Genomic DNA, 19,909 nt, shown 5'->3' with positions numbered 1-19,909 from the left:
CACTACATCCTGCCTCAGCAATTCATGTGGGGAAGCCCCCCTGAGCTCTGCAAAACTGCACCCCCAAGACAGAAAGCACGTGCACACTGCCTGCCAATAATTGGCACCCAGGATCTCTCCAAAGCAGAACAAGCAGAGCTGGCAGAAAAGGTGGCATGTGACGTGAACAGCCACCCCCAGAAGAGAAGCCTGAGTGGCTGGTCAATATTTGGGAAGATGTCCGAGCTCACACATGATCAGGGCGGTGGGATGAGATGCCCCCCATAGCCCTTGTGTTATCAAAACTAAACACCTCCAAGCCAAGTACTGGCCAGGATGTAGCAGGAAGACAGGACACCGCGCACCCAGGGGCCAACAGTGGAGGTGGGGCAGGTGGGTACAGCAGGAATGCCCAGAGCGGTGCCGTGTACTGAGAGCCCAGCTGGACACACAGCCATGGGGCCCTCTCCCAGGGACGCTGAGCTTGGGTGACACACATTGCAAGGATCCATCAAAGGAGCAGGACATGCAGAAAACACATGCTGGTCCCATGTCTAGAAAGTTGGAGGAACTGCGAAGCCGAGCTGTGCTGTCTGGGCTGCCCCTGCGGTGGGAAGCTTCGAGGGAGGCTCTGAGCACTGGCAGTTTTTACTTGTTAACCTTGAAGCTGCTTCTCCTTTGTGCTGCTCTGAGCTGTTCAGGTGCTTCTAAACTGTGTGCATCATAAATTTCATAACTTTAAAAGTGAAAAACAAACATATGCCTTTCTTCCTTCAAGATTTGTCTCTAGAATTACCTCTGCTGCCCTCATATGGTACAGGGAGCAATTCATTTCCTTTAGGGCCACCTCTCTAAACCTGAAAGCCGTTTCACACTCTGTGGGAGGACCACACACTCCGTTGGCTGGCCCAGGTCAGGGCCGAGTCAGCCCCTCACCCTCCCTCAGGAATGGCGGCTGGCATGGGGGTGGGTCTGGCCTCCTGAGACCCAGGGAGGCAGCACAGGGCAGGCAGGGCCCCCGCGCCCCAGGGCCCACCTGCTCCATGTCAGAAAGGTAGGTACGAGGGCTCCCTTCCACTCCAGAGTTAACTTCAGCCAATTCACTGTAAAACATGTAAACTCCATTTGGCCTTGAGCTTTCTCAGATCATTTGCTGGAAATTTACAGGCTCTGCCTGGGCGATCCTGGCCTGGTGAGCAGTGGGTGCAGGTGCCACAGTGTGGGCACGGGGGTGCCTCAGCCAGGACAGGCTGCTGCCCACACAGAATGGCGCTGCCAGACTGACTTGTGATCCGCCCACGCTCATAGGACACAGACACCAAGGGCGCCTGCCGGCACTTACCCGATGTACTGCAGCGGGTGGCTCTGATGGATCACGATCCGACACGTCGGGCAGGTGTTGTTCTCTTCTAAATACTTTACCAGGCAACTCCTACAGACTGTTATCAAAAGCACGTGCGTTAGGAAATTAAGATCCAGACTTGAGATGCCACTTCACACCCTGTGCTTGCTGAACACGAACACAGGCAGGCACGCCAACATCCCCTTGCAGTTCCAGCTTCTGGACGGTCTCACTAAACAAGGGGAGGGTTTTGACACCCAGGCAACTGCCATACTCAATAGGTTTAAGGCTTAGGAATCAAACGGGGAAAAAGACTTAAAGCAAGGAGATGATCATCACAGGTGAGAGCCGGGGCATCAGAACACAGGACGATGTTTAACATTTTTGTTTAAGTTGCCTAGAAGACCAGGATATTTTCTTTGTACAATAAAACTACATAAAATTCAATGAAAATAACCTAACATATAAAATTATGCCCACCAGTATCTAAAAATACAACTTTAAAATAAAAATTCTATAAAAATTGGCAAATATTTTATTTTCTAAAGTGAAAAATACACAATCAAAAATCATCTGTGTTACTAGTATCCAGTTTATTTTAAAGATCCTGTTTAAGCAAAATGCTCCTCAGCAACCAACAGATGTGCTTCCACTGGCGTTTCCAGCCGCCCTATTCGGAACCGAGCCTCCCGGGAGCCCAGGTTCTGCACGAGCTGAGTCCTCTGACAGCGCAAACACAGGCTCACTGGGGGTGGGGAACAAACCAGCTCTGCTTGAAAAGTTTAAGGAATTCATTTGGAGATGTGAAAAATAAGCATCTCTCCCTGTTAGAAGCGAACATTCTTTCTGTTACATGCAGTCACCGACCTCGCTATTGCACAGGAACAACACAGCTTTCCCAAGTGACCCCTCATCTCCACTGAAACCCCCACTGTATTTTTAACTCGAAATGACTTTTCTGACTCATCCTCAAGCTCTGTGCTCCTGCTCCCGGTCCTGCTGCGCTCTGTGCTTGGGCTGAGGGCTCTAGGTGCAGAGCATACGGTGGGAGCTGCCCGACCCCCAAGACCTGGCGCAGCCGCACGTACACGTGTGCAGACACTCGGTCACCGTGGTCGCGTCGATGAGATACCCGCTGCACAGGCGGCAGGTGATGTGGGCGTTGATGTCCCACAGCCTGACCTTCCTGGTCAGCATCTTTGGCTCCTGCAGAGAAAAGCACACGAGTCAGTCAATATCTGAGATGCCCTGAAGGCTCAGTCGTGGCCAGCATGCTCCCCCACCTGCAGGACGTGGTCCTACACAAGGTGCCTCATTGCCCTGGGGCACTGGCTTCTTCTTCCCCCGCCCCTCAACACCCTTCTCTCCTCCTGCCTCAAGCTCTGGTGAGGGGATGCCTCCCCCAGCGACCCACCGAAGGCGGCTACTGAGGGGGTGTCTGTCTTCCACAAAGGTCAGGGGAGAGGGAGAAGCAGACTGTGCCGCAGGCCAGGAAGGAGGGGAGGGTGGGTACGAGGCCAGGCAGGCCGTGGGCACCCAGGCCCTCTGCTGTGCCTTCTCACACATCCTCCCAGCGACTCAAGGATGTCCCAGCCCAGCACACACAGCACCAGAGACCCCGCACACCCATCTGGAGTCCAAGTGTGCATGTGCTGAAGCCTCGTGGGCCCCCCACCACACCGTCCATCAGCCATGTTTCCTCCCAGAGCTTCTGCTCTCACTCTGTCCGTCCACAGGACGTGGGTGTGGGGACCTGATCCAACCTCTCAGGGTGGACACAAGACCAGGCCCAGCCCTGGGCCACACCAGCCAGCGGAGGATGAGCCCTGCCTTGGGGAACTGCTGTGGGCCGTTCCCTTGACCACTAGGGCCTGCTGGCTGGCAGGAAAACACAAGGGCCACAGCAGGCAGGCCACACTCCTGATGTCACTGCAACCACTAAGCCCTAGGGCCTGCTTTGTCCTGGTGGAATGCACCATCTTCATTCCCCATATCATCTGTGGGAAGTAAGGCAGGTAGACTTTTCCCTCAATGGGCACAGAAAATTGGTGATGCACACTACTGTATTCACAATGTCACTTGTCACACAATCATTACCACCTCTCTGCTGAGCTCCAGACACACCAACTGCCACGCACGTGGGCTTCACCATCTCAACATGACGGCCCCAGCTGGGCTCACCCTCGGGGGCCCTGAGGTGAGAGTTGGTGTATGAGGCCACTCCTGATCCCCACAACCAGCCATGCTCTCACTGCCGCAAAGGCCCTGTGCTCGGCAGCCCCTGCATGGCAGTGTCCCCCAACATAGGAGCGGGGAGCCCAACCGAGCCAGGGAGCAGAAGAAGACCCAGTCCTCCGCACAGGGTGGCTGCCATCAAGGGCTGAGGTCCCCACAGCCCAATCTGCCTCCGATTCTCAAAGGAAGGAGGACCCACGTCAGGACTGCCAGGAAAATTCAGCAGAGAAACACAAGTCCCAAACCTGGCTCTGCACAAAGGGCCTCAGAATCGCTGCCCCCGCCCGAGAGTACAGACCAGTGGGACGGTGGCCCCCGGCTGGAGGGCGGGCTCACCTCCTCTAGACGTCTGCCTGTCCGTCCCTCTGCCGGGGCATGGGGGCTTCAGGCCACCACTCCGACGCGATGCTCCTGCCTCGCTCCGCGCTCGGGCTCACTTCTGCACCTTCCTCCTGGCCCCTGTTCTCTTTCCATTTTCTAGTACAGAAACGGGACCTGTTATTTCACGTTGTGTTATTATGTGTGACTGCTACAATCCTGTCGTGAAGTTCTTACTAGAATCCTTAGCAAGTCCCACATGGCAAACAGTGGAAACATTAGTCAGGAGAAAAGTGTGAAGATATAGAAATAACTCCAGAGTCAGTCATCAAAGATTACATTTGAAAGGAGCTATAAGGAATTGACTTTTTCTATGGCTACAATATACTCACTAAGTGTAATTCAAGGTAAAGTTCATCAATTCATAGGCATGGAAAGAAAGAAAAAAATCAGCTAAAATTGCATTTACCTGAGAATGACAGCCTGGAGTACTGCTACATGGTGAAGCCTGCGGAGAAGCACAAAACGGGGCATCACACACACATGCACGGCCGGGCATGCCCCCCATGCGCTGGGCCCCCGGCCCCACCAGCAGCTCTGAGCCTGGCTCTTCAATAGGTCTGCTCATTTACTTGCTTCAAATAACCAAAAGAAAAATAGGAACCAATGATGGTGCAGAATGGGCTTTGCCACAGGGACACAGGTCACGTGGCCCAGCCGAGGCCTTGGAGACAACAGGAGCAGGGGCTTGGGTACAGCAGCTCCTGGGGGTGCAGGGGGCAGGTGGGGGCTCCACCAGGCTGCTTTGGGCCCAGGAAGATAGGATACGGTCTGTGGAAAGGCCCAGGAGGGGATGAATTTTGGGGGAGGTGGGGTGAATGGCAGGGCCTGGGGAAGGACAGTAAGTAGCACACTCCCTGCTCAGCTCACACACCAGCAGGGCTTCTGCAGCCCCGAAGCCCCCATCCCAGCCCTGGGCAGGAGCCCTTGGCAGGGAAGAGCACAGGCCTGTTCTGTGGGAGAGGACGGCAATGTTCACACTGAAGCCAGGGAGGGGCCGCAGAGAGGCAGCAAGCAGGCCGGGGGCACATCGGCCCCACCCAAGGAATAGGCGGCGGGGTGAGCCAGAGCCAGGAGGGTGCCGGGCACTCCGGCAGGCCTCCCCCACGCTCCCGCGCAGGGGCTGCCATCTCCAGAGAAGGCTTGGAAACGCTGCTGGAGGTAGACACGGGTGTCAGGGCCTCTCAGACAGCGACCAATACAACCCGGAAACAGCTGGCTAAAGGATACTCACACCATGTCCATCTTAGACCCAACTTACATCATTTTTACTCGTCAAGTTCATTGTAACTTCATTTTTATTAACTCATCCTTGAAGCTCAGTTAACTTTTACAAAAAAAGGGAGGAAGGAAGGAAAGAAAAGAAGCTTCCAAGGCAAGTATAAATGAAGATTAGCAGGCATGTCCGGGGCATAAGAAGAGAAACAGGACGAAGAGAATAAAGCCAGATGCAGGCCAGGCTTCCAGAAAGTTCTGCAATGCTAGAGGCTTCCACGTCTCTGCTGCTGAATGGGCAGCCACTGACCACACGTGGCTGTGGGACACTTGAACTGCAGCTCGTGGGACTGAGGAACCGGATTTTTAATTGTATTTCATTTTAATTAGACTGTGGCCAGGGGTTCCCAGGTGACTGTGAGTCTCCAGACTCTTGAGTTCTTAGACATCGGTGAAAAGACACAGATCCCCAGAGCCCACGTTCTAGTGGAGGGAGACAGACAATAAACAAGGAGCAAGTAAACCACTTAGTGTGTATAATAAAAGGTGACAAACACAGCCATCCCTTGGTATCCTGGGGGATCAGTTCCAGGACCCGCCTCTGATATCAAAATCTGCGGATGTTCAAGTCCCTGATAAAAAATGGTATGACATTTGCATGTGACCTGCACATGTCGCTGCACACTTCAAATCATCTCTAGATTACTTCAGACGAATGTCCACGGTCCTTCCAACTGCAGCCCAGGGCAGGGCGCTATCAGGAGGCTGTGGCGCTGAACAAGGCGGTCAACCTGAGGAGTGGCATTTGAGCACTGCTAGAATATTATGAACAACTTCATGCCAATAAAACTCAAAGTTCATATGAAACTGACAAATTCCTAGAAAAACAATCCGGCAGAATTGAGGCAAGTAGAGAAAACTGAAAAGCAAGGAAACTATCAAGGAAGCTGAATAAGTAGTCAAAAAATTTCCTTCAAAGACAACTACAGGCCTGGAGGGGTTCAAGGGTGGTTTTACCAAATGCTCAAGGAACAGACAATCCAATCACAAACAAACCCTCCCAGAGAATTTTAAAAAGCAGTATTTTCCAACCCATTTTATGAAACTAACTTGAGGTACACAGCCAACCCTGACAAGGTCAGAACCAGGAGGGAGATTACAGACAGCGAAATCTCAATCGCCCTCAGCCAGTGTAAGGAGGATCATCACTCTGATCAAATTAGGTTTATCCCTAGAACACCAGGTAGGCCTAACGCCGGGGGAAATGTAATCCAAGACAAAAGATAAGAGAAAAACCATATGATCTTCCCAACAGATGTATAAAAATCATTTGATAAAATCATTACCCATTCATGATTTAAAAAAAAAACTCTTAGTATGCTGAGAAGGAAATATCTTTAACCAAATAAAAGTTCTCGATTTAAAAGAGACACTAACACACGTATGGTCATATGTGAACGTTCAAAGCAGCTTTGTTTGTAACAGCCCCAAACTGGAAACAACCGCAATGCCACCACCAGGTAAACGGACAGGTAACAGGGAGCCCATCCCCACAGCAGACGCATCTCAGGAGCTGACACGAACAAGGGCGGCCGCCCAGCGGCACAGGAGCGCTGCATGAGAGGGCAGGCAGACAGAAGGATGCAGGCGTGTGATCGATCCCTCAGGAGGGGACTCAGACATGAAAGGACGCAGGCACGTGTTCCCTCGGGATACATAGTTCTAGAAAAGGCAAAGCTAGTGGGAGGAAGGAGGTCACAGTCCAGGCAGGTCAGGGACTGGTCGCAGGGTTGTGGTAAGAGACAGGATGGGGGCCAAAGTTGTCAAATGCACAATAAAACCGGTGAAACTCAGCATGTGTAAAGCAAACTAACCTTAATAAAAAGTGTAGCTTACAGTTTAAAAAAAGACAACAACAACAAAAAAAAATAAAAATAAAAAAATAAATAAAAAAAGACAACAACCACCACCCCTAGTGGTGAAATTGGAAAAAAACCCAAACTCCTATCTTGTAACAGGCCCCATCCCCACCCCGTTACCAGCACCTGGGGGCTGGGGGTGGGACAGAGACTGGACATGAGTGGCACAGGTTACACCTCAGAGGATACCAGGGGGAACATCTTCATGATCTTGGGTAGGGAAAAGATTTATGAAACAGAAAATCAAAAGTACTAACCATGAAGGAAATGACTAATAAAATCAACTTAATTAAAAACAAGATGATTTATCAAAAAACACCAGAGAGAGGCCAGGCGCGGTGGCTCACGCCTGTAATCCTAGCACTCTGGGAGGCTGAGGCAGGAGCACTGCTTGAGCCCAGCAGTTTGAGGTTGCAGTGAGCTCTGATGACACCACTGTACTCTAGCCAGGGTGACAGAGTGAGACTGTCTCAAAAAAACAAAACACCAGAGTGACAAAAACCACAGACTGGAAGAAAACACTTCTGAAAGGACACCTAGACGAGGGTTTGGCCAAGCAGGCCCAGGGCCAAGCTGGTGCTGCCTGGCTCCGTGAACAGCACCGTGTGCTGCCTACGATCGCTTTAGGGTAGGGCAGTTTGGGCATGGAATAAGATACTTACTACGGGGTCTTTCTCAGAAAAAGTTTGCCAACTCCTGCTCTAGCCAATAAAAAGAGCTTCACGAAAGAGAAATTCCAAATAAGCGTTTTAAAATGCTCAACATTATAAGTAAACTGGGAAATGCAAATTAAAAACTGGAAGATCATTTAACCAAAATGTTTATATCCCCATAATATTCTGAAATAATAAATACATAAAAATTAAAAAAAAAACCTGATGAGACAGTTACTGACCCACTACGCTAACAAGCATTGAGCCCAGCAACACAAGCATCAGTGAGGTGGCGGCACTTCAGCACCACTGGTGGCTCCACCCTGGTGGTGCCTTGTGACTGCTCACACATGCCAGCCCCTGCCCCACGCCCCTTCTTAGAGGCTCTGGCCCCCCGAGTTGCACAGCAACCCTGGGCTCCCTCAGACACCTCCTGCGGATGGCATGCTTGACCTGTCTGCCTCACTGCATGTCCTGGTGCCTGTGTCCTGAGGATGCATCATGGCCACAGCCAACCATGACGACGGCTCAGGACCAGGTAGGCGACGTGGAGGTTAACTCTGAGCCACAGAGCAAACGGCGAATGGCCACAGACTGGAGTCCAAAGACGCACCAGCAGAGAGCTACATGGCCTGAGGGGGCTCTGGGAGAGGCTGGCGGGATTCTGAGGCTGGATCACCCAGTAATTGGCTGTCCTCACCTGCTGTAGGATTAGCGCCGTGTGGTGTGTCCTTGGAGATGCACACGCCCTGGCATGCGTGGCTGGACAGGAGGACGCTCTGGTTTCCGGTGGGTTAGGGAGAGCAGAGTTCATCTCCTGCTCCCTCATCACGCACAAGCACATGGGCTCCCACCATGACCCAGTGGTCGGCTGGTTGGTCACAGGGGCCCTGAGACTCCTGAGTGGCCAGAGGGTTGGTCGCTGCCCCCTTCCTGCAGCCTCTGCCTGAGAGGTTCCACCCCCCCAGTTGAGCCGACACCTTTTCATTGAGTCTTAATTTATCATAGTTTCCTAATATACAGAAATTTATTTGATTTACTTATTTTTTGTTAGCTCATTTGCACTGAAGGACTAAATATGCAGAAATTTAAATAAAAATTTTAAAACTGGGAAATTAAATTTCCAACAATATGTTTGTCTTGTCTCATGTATCTATAACAACAAACCATGTCTAACGCAGCCTCAGAGGCTGAAAGATAGTAATTGAAAACCATATTTGACAAGATGCTGTCCTCATTAAAATACATCATCGAAGCACCCTCTCTTGTAGTCTAAACATCAGAGAAAATGACCACCTGTGTCAGAGCTGGAGTATCACCAGCCGGATTCCTAAGCTGGTCCGCAGGGCTAAACACCTGTCTGAGCGCACTCTGGCTCCCAAGCAGCCCAGAGAAATTTTTCACTGTACATAATTATGTAAATGTACAGATATAAATTTTAACTTTATCAACACTAAAACAATAATATCTAACAAAAACATAAAACCAAAAAATAATGGAACATTTTACAAAGTACATAAACAGCAACACACCTGGTGTGGCAGCCACTGCCCCCACCCCAACCCAGAGCCACGGGGGCTCTGCCTTCTGCAAGGCCGTGCACACCAGTGCTGTCCCCCACAGTGCTCCGTCTGTGCTGTCCATCGTGGTGGGCACAAGCTGACTGAGCCCTCGGCGCGGGCCCGTGTGGCTGCGGAGCTGAATGCTAACCATGCTGGAGAGCCGTCACGCCCGTCTCCTGCAGCCAATCCCGCCTCTGTACTCGCTGCCTGGAGTCTGGGAGCATCACAGATTCCAGCTATGATGACCTTCACCCCCCCACGGCTCCATGCCTCCTGTGGTTGACAACTGCCCATCCTCGAGGGCCTGCAGGTTGGCCCTTGGCTGGTGGAAGTTTCCTAACGGACCGGAATATTCTCTGATAACAGCAGCTCGCTGCACCTCGGTGCCTCACAAACTGACACTGTTTCCTCTTGGGGTCTGGAGTCCACTGCGTGCTGGCAGAGCTGCCTATGGGCCCTGCTCGAGGGCCCCGGAGTTCCCTGCAGACGGCACCCCCACGGACCTCACAGCTCGCTGCTGGGAAACAACATGTGTCTGGGGGACCCCCTCAGGAGGACCCTGAAGCTGCACCTGGCTCCCCTGCACTGCCTCTTCCCTCTGCTGCCTGTGCTGTGTCCTTTTCCTGGAACAAACTGTGGCTGTGACTGCGAGTCCTTTTGGCAAATCACTCACCCTGGGGTTTCGGGGGACCCCAACACGTCACAAACCAGAAATGCACCACACCTGGGATGTCATGCCCCCAGCCCCCAGACCAAGGCCCCTCTTCTCCATGCACATTGGACCCCTGTGCTGCCCCAGCCCTGCCCACCTGGGTCTCGGCTACTCCTGGTCTGGCCATGGGCCCACCACGTTCCCCTGCCAGCAGCCCCTGCAGAGAGTCTATGGAATCGGCACTGAAACGCCCATCTCAGGACCCTTTCCTGCAACATGACCCGGGAGAAGTGACCGAGGCCTGACTCCCCTGTACGTGGCCCCAACACTGTCTAGACGCACTGTCTTTCCCGGCCATGCCCACAAAACTACACTCACACAGTCGCACTTTCAAAGACCCTCGGTTCCTCCTTCCCTGGGGGTGTGAAGCCCATCCCTCACTCCAGACACTGTCATCCTCCTATTCCCCAAGGGCATGTTCCAGAAACTTCTCCACCCTGTGTCACACATGTGCGTGTGTGTGTGGTGCATCCAGTGTACCTCCCTCACTGCCAGCATGCTCTGGCAGCAGGGCCGAGTCCGCGTCCTCACCGCTGGACATCACGCCAGAGCCGCTGCTCAGAAACTGCGTACTGTCCAACCAACGAACCAGAGATAATTTCCACCTTTATTCAAGTACTCTGCAAAACCTAGTCTTACTCATTTTCACACAAAAATTACCAAACTCCTGAAATTAGCTCCATGTCCCCACTGACGCCCTCTTGTCACAGACATAGTCTGTGATACCTCAGCTACAATCGAGGACAACATCCACGTTCCAATCACCTCTCCTCCATGTAACAACCCCCACACCGCCTCTGCCGGCCGGAGGAGCCGGGCTGGGGTCCTTTCCCTATGGGTGGTACCCATCATGGTGACAGTATAGGGACAAAGCCTAAGCAGGCGACTTTGCATCTTGCTTGATCTCTTTCTCTCTGCCTGGCCCTGTTGCCTTTCCACATGGCCACCCCTGACCCTAAGACCCCCTGCCTGGACCACCTCTGCCCTCCTGCCCCTCGAAGCTCTGCCTCAGCACCGAGCACCCACTAAACTCTCATGGGCACCGCCTTCCCCACAACGTAAACTCCTTGCTTGTCTGTCCGCCGATGGAACCCAGCACCGGCCATAGCGGCTGCTCAACAGATTCCCCAACAGCTGCAGCACCGCCTGTTGCGCTGATGACACACGACATGCTAAGGCCTGCACACGGCAGTCAGGGAGGGACACGTGCAGACCCACTCATGGCCCGACAGCCAGGCCTGGCAGGATGGTGGCCCAGGCACTGAGGACCCTCACCAACCTTGTGCAGATACAGAACCACGTCATGAATGCCCCTGCTTTTCCCAGCCGGGACACTAAAAATAAGTCAAGTTAGAAGGAAAAAGAAACTTTAAATAGTTTTCTATGTGGATATGTCACCATGAAATTTTTAGGAAAATGAAAAACAATGAAATAACAACATAACAGCGCTTTGAATTTAATTCTCAAAAGGGATCATGGTCCAAAGACAGTAAGAATCCCCACTGCAGCCTCTTCCCCGACTCCCACCAGCAAAGCCATCCCTCACATCCCCCATGTCAGCAGTGTCCCACTGCCGAGCTCTCAGATGGCTCTGAGGACTCCCTCTGGCTGCCCCTACCTTCCACCTCTGCTCAGACTCACTGCTCAGCAGGCCTCCTGCCACCAGCCAGAGCCAGCCCTGCCCTAGCACCTGGCAATGAAGGAGCCAACAGACACAAGCCAAAGGAACAAACAGGTGGCAATTCACACTGAAGAGGACAAGATCAGACACGCTGTACTGATGAGCTTCTGCTCAACTTTCATTTTTCTTCTTTTTTTTGATACAGAGTCTCACTCTGTTGCCCTGAGTAGTGCCATGGCATCCGCCTAGCTCACAGCAACCTCAAACTCCTGGGCTCAAGTGATCCTCCTGCCTCAGCCTCCCAAGTAGCTGGGACTACAGGTGCACACCACAATGCCTGGCTAATTTTTCTATTTTTAGTAGAGATGGGGTCTTGCTCTTTCAGGCTGATCTCGAACTCCTGAGCTCAAGCAATCCTCCCACCTCGGCCTCCCATAATGCTAGGATTATAGGCGTGAGTCACTGTGTCTGACCCCAACTTTCATTTCTTAAATTAAGTGTTTATACAAATATTTGGGTATAACTTGGTGACCTGAGATATAGTCACTAAGGTGAGACCCTGGGTAAGTGTGACAACCAGCCTCAAAGCGTCTCCACCAGAAACGCCCACCACATCCAAACCCTGCACACCTGTAGGTGCTCTGGTGACCAAGGGACACCAGGGTGACCAGTGGGAACTTCGACAATCTTGTCCCAAGTCCCTTGTCCCCTGGGCAATCCCATCTGGCCTCCCACTCCACATTTTCCCCTCCACATACCCCCAGCTCAACACTCCCTTGAACTCCAAATTTAGACATCCAACTACCTGCATGTTGGTTGGACAGCCAGGCATTTGCATCTGGACTTTCTGACCAAGCCTGCTCCTCTGCCCACCTCCTTACCTCCAGGAACAGTGGCCCTAAGCACCTCAGGGTCTCCTGCTCCTCCCTCAGGCCAGGTCCCTCTAAGAAATCAGGCCGGCTGTACCTTGAAGGACACCCAGCACCCATACCCTCGTGCCAACTCCATTCAACTATGCCCCACTGGGCCTCACTTAACCTCTCGACACAGCACCCAGAGAGGCCCCTGAAAAGACAAGTCTGAGCAGACACGGAAGTCTCAGAAGCCAAACCTCATGTCCATCAAATTCCCAGGCGACCAGGCTCCGCCATTACCTTGTTATATCCCTCACTCTGCTCTTGTCACCTGGACCCCTTACTAGCTCTAGAACATTCTAAGGCCTAGCATCTACGCCTTTACACTTACTATACTCTCTGTCCAGAAATGTCCCTCCCTCACCCCCATCAAACCTTTCCTCAGTGTTACCTCCTCAGTAATGCCATAGGGACCTACGTGGTCTGGGGGTCGTGATCTCCAATAGGAAGCCAAGACCTGGCTATGTATCGTCAGGAAGAACGTGACTTATAAGGCAGGACCGCACTGTCTCTAGTTCAAGGAAAACAGGGATACATTCTCGAGAGAACTGAAAACCGCCTGGAAACTAGCTAAGGTGAGGTAAGTGTCCACTTTCTCGGGTGTCACAATGGGAGTGCAGTTGTGTGGGGGACCATCCTTATTCTTAGGGGGCATGCTCTAAATTACCTAAGGGCATAACCCAGTCTGCAACTACTCTCAGATGATTCGGTGACAGTAAATATGTATTTAGGGAGAGAGAGATGAAGCAAATATGGCAAAACAAGAAAGTGTGGATCTGGGAGAGGGCATAAGGGTGTCTTCCTAGTCTGTTCGGGCTGCTATAAAAGAAATACCTAGGCCGGGCGCGGTGGCTCACGCCTGTAATCCTAGCACTCTGGGAGGCCGAGGCGGGTGGATTGCTCAAGGTCAGGAGTTCGAGACCAGCCTGAGCGAGACCCCGTCTCTACTAAAAATAGAAAGACATTATATGGACAACTAAAAATCTATATAGAAAAAATTAGCCGGGCATAGTGGCGCATGCCTGTAGTCCCAGCTACTCAGGAGGCTGAGGCAGTAGGATCGCTTAAGCCGAGGAGTCTGAGGTTGCTGTGAGCTAAGCTGACGCCACGGCACTCACTCTAGCCTGGGCAACAAAGTGAGACTCTGTCTCAACCAAAAAAAAAAAAAAAAAAAAAAAAGAAATACCTTTAACTCGGTGACTTATAAACTACATAATTTATTTCTCAGTTCTGCAGTCCGGGGAGTCCAACATCAAGGTGCTGGCAGTTTAGGGGTCTGTAGAGGTCCCGTTTCCTCATAGATGGCACCCTCTCACTGTGTCCTCACAGGGCAGAAGGGGTGAGGGAGCTCTCTGGTGCCTCTTTTACAAGGGCACTAATCCCAGTCACCAGGGCGGTCTCCCAAAGGTGCCACCTCCCAATACCTTCACCTTGGGGGTTCGGGTTCCAAGGTATGAATTCTAGGGGGACAAAAACATTCAAACCATAGCAGATGGTCATTGTACAATTCTTTCAGTTTTTCTCTATTGTGATTTTTTCTTAATAAAAATGTGAATAAAAAAGTAAAAGTAATTCGAAATTAAAAAAAGAAGAAGAAAGGCTAACCCATCCCTGCCTCTTACTTTCTAAATGTGACTGTGCCCTGTTCCTCCATTTCCCTGTCAGGCAGAGAGGGGTGATGGGAGAGCAATCCTGGGGTGGCTTTAAGAATCAAACAAGTTGATATATACAACACTTCAGAACAGGGCAGCAAAAGGCATCAGCAAAGACGAGCTTTCAGTTACTGTCTGCTGAGCACCTAGCCAGGCCCTAATCGAGAACCAGGAGATGGAGCTCTTGGCAAGACCCAGAGAGGAGTCACAGGCCCCCACAGCCCCCACGGGCTTCTACAAAATGCACAGGGCTCACCAAGAACCACGCATGACCCACAGCCCCCCAAGACCCCCACACAAGACCTACAGCCCCTCCTGAGACCCATGGGCCCCCCAAGACCCACATAGGACCCACAGGCCCCCAGACCCATGCAGGACCCAAGGGTCCCCCGAGACCCATGCAGGACACATGGGCCCCCCAGACCCACAGGCCCCCCCCAAGATCCATACAGGACCAACAGCCTCCCAAGACCCACATGGGACTCACAGGCCTCCTGAGACCCACAGGGCCCAGGCCTATGAGACCCATAGGTTAGCAGAGGGCTTCAAGGAGGTCTGTGCACAGATTTCCACTGTTTGCATTTCTTACTGAATATCTGGAATTTGCTGTTAATGTAGCAAAGTCCAACAAATAACAATGAATTTGCAAAAAAAATCCAATTAACTTCCACTCTCTAAACGTACCTAAATATTAGAGGTTTTTTTCAAAAAAGCAAATCAACCAAACAATGGGTTGATAGGATTATACTTTCTAGTGAGTATAATTGACTATCAATGGGAGTTTTGCTTAAGTTAGCTGATAATTCTACAAAAATGCATCTCAGCAACATTTATTATTGTTCTTTGTTATTTTGGCTTTTGTATAATTCAGTTGTGTAGGGAGCAATGTCAAAGATCAGGAAAGATGATTATTTTGTTTTTGTTTTTGAGATTAGAGTCTCGCTGTCACCCCAGGTAGAATATAGTGGTGTCAGCCTAGCTCACAGCGACCTCAAACTCCTGGGCTCAAGCAATCCTCCTGCCTCAGCCTCCTGAGTAGCTCGGACTACAAGTGCACACCACCACATCCAGCTAATGTTTTCTAATTTTGGTAGACCTGACTGTAGTTTTGTTATTATTTTTAAAGGCCTCACATTTTTAAAATTTAATCATAAACTTATCAACTTATGGAATTAAGGAATAATAGGCCAGGCACAGTGGTTCATGCCTGCAATCCTAGCACTTTGGGAGGCTGAAGAAGAAGGATGGCTTGAGGCCAGGAGTTCAAGACTAGCTGAGCAACATAGCAAGACCCCCGTCTCTACAAAAAACAGAAAAACTAGCCAGATGTGTTAGCACGTCTGTAGTCCCTGCTACTTGAGAGACTGAGGGAGAAGGATCGTTTGAGCCCAGGAGTTCGAGGTTGTGCCACTGCACTGCAGCCTGAATGACAGAATGAGACCCTGTCTCTAACCAGGGAAAAAGGAATAATAGTTACAATTTTTGAAGCACAATGAATTGTGTAGCATTTTTGCAATATTGACAGCAAATATCATAAGGGTATATTAAAAAAATAGACAAACAGTAGGAAACTGTCCCTAAACCTCACCACAGCTCAACAATAAAAGATAAATTACATTTTTAACTTTAAATTCGATTCTAATCATTAACCAAATAAGGCTGCAAATGAAATAACAAATTGTGCCATTTAATAAATTAGAAAGTGATAGTACAGACCAAAACAAACCTTGCTTTACAATCCAAATCAAACAATCCAAACAGACAATTCCAGCCAATGGCCAAGGCCCCACCTTACCCCAGCAGCAACGTGGTCCTGCCCAGGATGGGCACCCATCACAGCCCTGTGCTAGCCCCAGGCCAGAGTCAGAGGGAGTGTCTGGGTCCAGGCCCCCTGCAGTGGAGGCTGGGGAGTAGGAGTCTTGCTAGCAGCAGGTCCTCACGAGGGACAAATATCCAACCAGTTTTAGGATCTCACATCTTACACAGCATTTTGAAGAAAACACAGATAAGTGCACAAGGTCCAAAGTAACAGGTAAAGATATTTGTCTCTCATATTCAAATGGTTAAGAAAAACTTACAAAGGTTGGTTTGTAATTCCTGGAGCAAAATCTCTGGCAGGAATAAAACGATGAGACTCTGGGAACAGCTAAAATCCTTGCACTTGAAGCTATCAAAGAATCTGCCACCACTGACACACACCCTGTGGTCTGACATGGGGGGCCTCATGGTTCGCTCCTAGTATTTTAAATTACAAGGTCATTCCTAAGAATCCTATTTGTAATTTGTCTGCCTCATGTGTAGGGGTCCATGAATCACGACAATCTCAATCATTGCAGTGACATCAGAGGGGTCTACACCAACCAGAGAAGCTGGACTGTTACAGCCTCACGTTTCACATGCTGCTCTACATACAACTGCTGTCTACTTGCCGGATGTTTCTCGGGCACAGGCCCCACGCTACCCAAAACCTGACAAATGCCAGGCTCTCATAATACTACATAATACTACAAATACTCATAATACTACAGTGCTGGGCAGCTTTACCAAGGCCCCGGTGAACCCACTGCTGCCTGGTGTGCTCACCCTGTGGGATGCCTTTCCCACAAGTGTGCATGGGGCCTAGTGACTCACTTCTGACAGAGAATTTGGCAAAAGTGACAGAATGTCACTTATAAGATGCGGTCGTGAAGCCTATGACTTCCTTCCTGTCCCTCTTGCTCTGTCACTCTCTTGCTGGGCTGCCCACAGAGAGGCCCACACAGAAAGGAACTGCCGTCTGCAGCCAGGATGCAGGTCCTCCCGGGTCGAGCCTCCAGATGAGACACAGCCCCAGCTGTAAGAACCTGGGCAAAAGGACCCAGCTGAGCCACAGAAACTATAAGATAATAACTGATTGTTGCTTTAAGGCACTAAGTTTTGGGGTAATTTGTTACACAGCAATATACAAATAACACAACCACTCAGCACTATCACAACTTTAAAAATGCAATAACAGGAAAATAAACAGCCTAACTGAACCTGAATATTCAGTTTTGCAAGTCTTTTACAGAATTTCACAAAGCAAAGTAAGTTTTAGAAATAGTAAAGGATATGTCAAAAGAACAAAGTAAGTGTTGAGTAAAAAGCTCCCAAGTGTGGTTGTATTTGGCAAATAAAAGTTTCTAAGCTAGACCATTCAGGGACACAATTTCATTGATACTCCATTCTTTGAAATGTTAAACTGAAAACCTAAAGTGGTTTTCTCCTAAGTAACCAAGAAGTGAAGTTGTGGCCCAAAAGGAAATACTGAGCTAACCAATTTGAGCATCTCTTGGGAGTCCACATAGCTCAGAGTTTCAGATTTACCCTCCTTCTACTGCCCAACTTCTGGATGAGTTTGCAAGCCTGACCCAAGCTGACCCTTCTCCATGTATATCCCACTTCCATCCACTTGTTCATGCGTCACTCATTCTTCCCACAGACACCTACTGCTCGCTGACGGCCGGGCGGCCAGTTAGGGAGCCGGACTCACATGCTCTGGAAACACACCAGACAAGGTCTCTGGGCACACTCTGCAGCCCTTCCTAGTCACAGAGCAGCACATACCACCAGCTCCTCAATGTCTCATGCAGCATAAACACTGCACCCTGCTTTTTCATGACCACTTCCAAATGAAAACACCGACAAGTTCCAGATGAAAGGCTGATTCAAAGGTTTCAGAGAAACAAAGACACCTCCCACCCCCAGCATCCTTTAACACCTTCTTTTCCTGGAGTCGAGAAGGTGCAGCATTGCCTGCTCTGACTTTGCTGCCCTGGGCCAACTGCCCCCAAAACACTTGAAGGCGCCCACACTCCCCGTTTGGATTCCTTCTCCTGCCAGCCCTTGGGATCTCCTGGACACTGAAAACACCTCTACACTCACGATGCAGGGTGCACTCATGTAACCTTGAGTGGGGAGAGGAGGGGTTGAAGGTGCTGGACACTGGCCACAGGGTCAAGGCAAGGAGAGGACAGCAGCCCTGGAGGAGGGGCTGAAAGGTGGGGAGTGGGCATAGTGCTAGCCTGAGGCGTGGAGCCAGTGTGCACCGGGAACCCCCTAAAACCCTTGAGTCCCCGGAGCCAGAAGGATGAGCCCCCAGGTGCCAGCCAGGGCAGTACCTGCTGAAAATACGAAGGCCTATGGGGTTGGCCCAAAAACTTATGACATTAAGGTGCTCAGAGGCCTCATGGAAAGAGAGTGTTTTGAACCCGTGGGGCTCAGGTGACCAGGATCCCAGATGCCTGAGCCTTCACAGAGGGTAGGTCCAGTTGAGGGGGAGAGCAGATTCAGGGCACCTCTGGATCCCACCCCAGGGCTCCAGCACCCCGTAAGTCTAGTCCTGGGGTCTACACAGTTCTCAGTGACTTGTTCAGGAGTCCCAGCTCTCCCTGGGACCTGTGTGGAAGCTTCATCTCTTATCAGGGTCCTCCATGAGAGCCTAGCCTCCTTCAGGGTCCAGACCCAGTATCCTGACCCTAAGTGACCTATCTGGGGTCCTGTTCATCCTGGAGCCCTCCTTGCAGTACAGTCATAGTGTCCCAGCCTCCCGGGCAGGAGGGGATGTCTCAGGGTCCCAAAAGTGCTCAAAGGACTGTCCCAGAGTCCTTGTCCTCCCCAGTGGGCTTGTCCTAGAGTCCTGATCTTCCCACGGACTGGCCCTCCATAGTGATGGTCCCAGGGTCCTGGCCCTCTGTAACCTGTCTCAAGTTGGACCCTCCTAGGTGACCTGGAGTCCTGGCATTCTCTGGGTCCTGTCAGGTGCCCAGGCCCAACCCTCCTTGGTGACCCTTCCTGGTGTCCCAGCAATTCTTGGTGACCTGTCCTGGGGTTGGACCCTCCTGGATGACCTGTCTTGGGGTCCTGACACTCTGTGGGTCCTGCCCAGTCCCAGCGGCTGACTCTCCTTATGACTGGCCCTCCCAGGGTCCAGCACGGTGTAGGGGCCCGGCTCTCCTGGGTGACCCTTCCCGGGGTTCAGCCCTCCCAGGGACCTGCCCGGTCTGGGGTCCTGGTCCTCCTGGGTGATCCTTCCCAAGATTCAGCCCTTCCAGGGTCCAGCCCCTCCTAAGTCCAGTCAGGTCTGGGACCTGGCCCTCCTCGGTGACCCTTCCCAGGGTCCAGCCCTCCCGGGGTCCGGCCCTCCTAGGGGCCTGCCAAGCCGTTCCGGGCTCCTCCGGCCAGGCCGACAGGGACGCCCGGGACGCGGGCCCCGGGTTCGGAGCCTTTCAGGCCGGACACGGGCCGAGGCCGCGGCCTGAGGAGCGGGCGCCGCGGGCCCAGGCCGGGCGGGGCGGACTCACTGACCTGAGGTCTCGGGCTGCGGGCGAGCGGGGCGCACGCGGGGGCCGCGCCGGGAGGGGGAGGGGGCGCCGCTCCCTCCAGGTCCCCCCCAAGAGGAGGAGAAAAAAACCCGTCCGGAGTTTAAAACAAAGAGGCGGAAATGCCCGAGCCGAGCCGAGCACCGAGTCGGGGGCGCCGCGCTTGGAGCATGCGCGTTGTGCGGCTCGGCTCCCACCCGGCGGCCGGGGCCGGGGGCGGGGCCCGGAGGGCGGGGCGGGGCGGGGTGTGGTCAGAGGGCGCAGGCGCGTCCGAGCAGGGCTCGGCCCACGGACGCGGCGAGGCGGGAGGGCTGGGGGACGGAGTCTTCAGGGCGGGGTCAGGAGGGCGTGGTCAGGGGAGCGACGGGGCGGGACTGAGAAGAGGGTC

General features: G+C 52.0%; 1 protein-coding gene across 2 annotated transcripts in view; it reads right to left on the bottom strand.

The window, feature by feature from the left end:
• PCGF3 (polycomb group ring finger 3) overlaps positions 1-19,699 on the bottom strand; it is a 55,927-nt gene extending 36,228 nt beyond the window's left edge. Inside the window, exons 1-5 of one of the 2 annotated variants that reach the window (XM_069495685.1) lie at positions 19,508-19,699; positions 4,344-4,382; positions 3,893-4,033; positions 2,410-2,527; positions 1,322-1,418 (exon numbers count right to left, since the gene is read on the bottom strand). In XM_069495685.1, the coding sequence (XP_069351786.1) occupies positions 1,322-1,418; positions 2,410-2,518 (206 nt within the window). In that variant the 5' untranslated portion in view covers positions 2,519-2,527; positions 3,893-4,033; positions 4,344-4,382; positions 19,508-19,699. Of the gene's footprint in view, positions 1-1,321; positions 1,419-2,409; positions 2,528-3,892; positions 4,084-4,343; positions 4,383-19,507 lie in introns of those variants that run through there. The other variant, XM_069495686.1, reaches the window with a different exon arrangement.
• Between the last annotated feature and the right edge of the window lie 210 nt (positions 19,700-19,909).

The sequence above is a fragment of the Eulemur rufifrons genome, chromosome 20 (genome assembly GCF_041146395.1).
Source record: "Eulemur rufifrons isolate Redbay chromosome 20, OSU_ERuf_1, whole genome shotgun sequence".
NCBI lineage: Eukaryota > Metazoa > Chordata > Mammalia > Primates > Lemuridae > Eulemur > Eulemur rufifrons.
The sequence above is the reverse complement of the archived record's forward strand: the minus strand, read 5'-3'. Positions and strand labels throughout refer to the sequence as shown.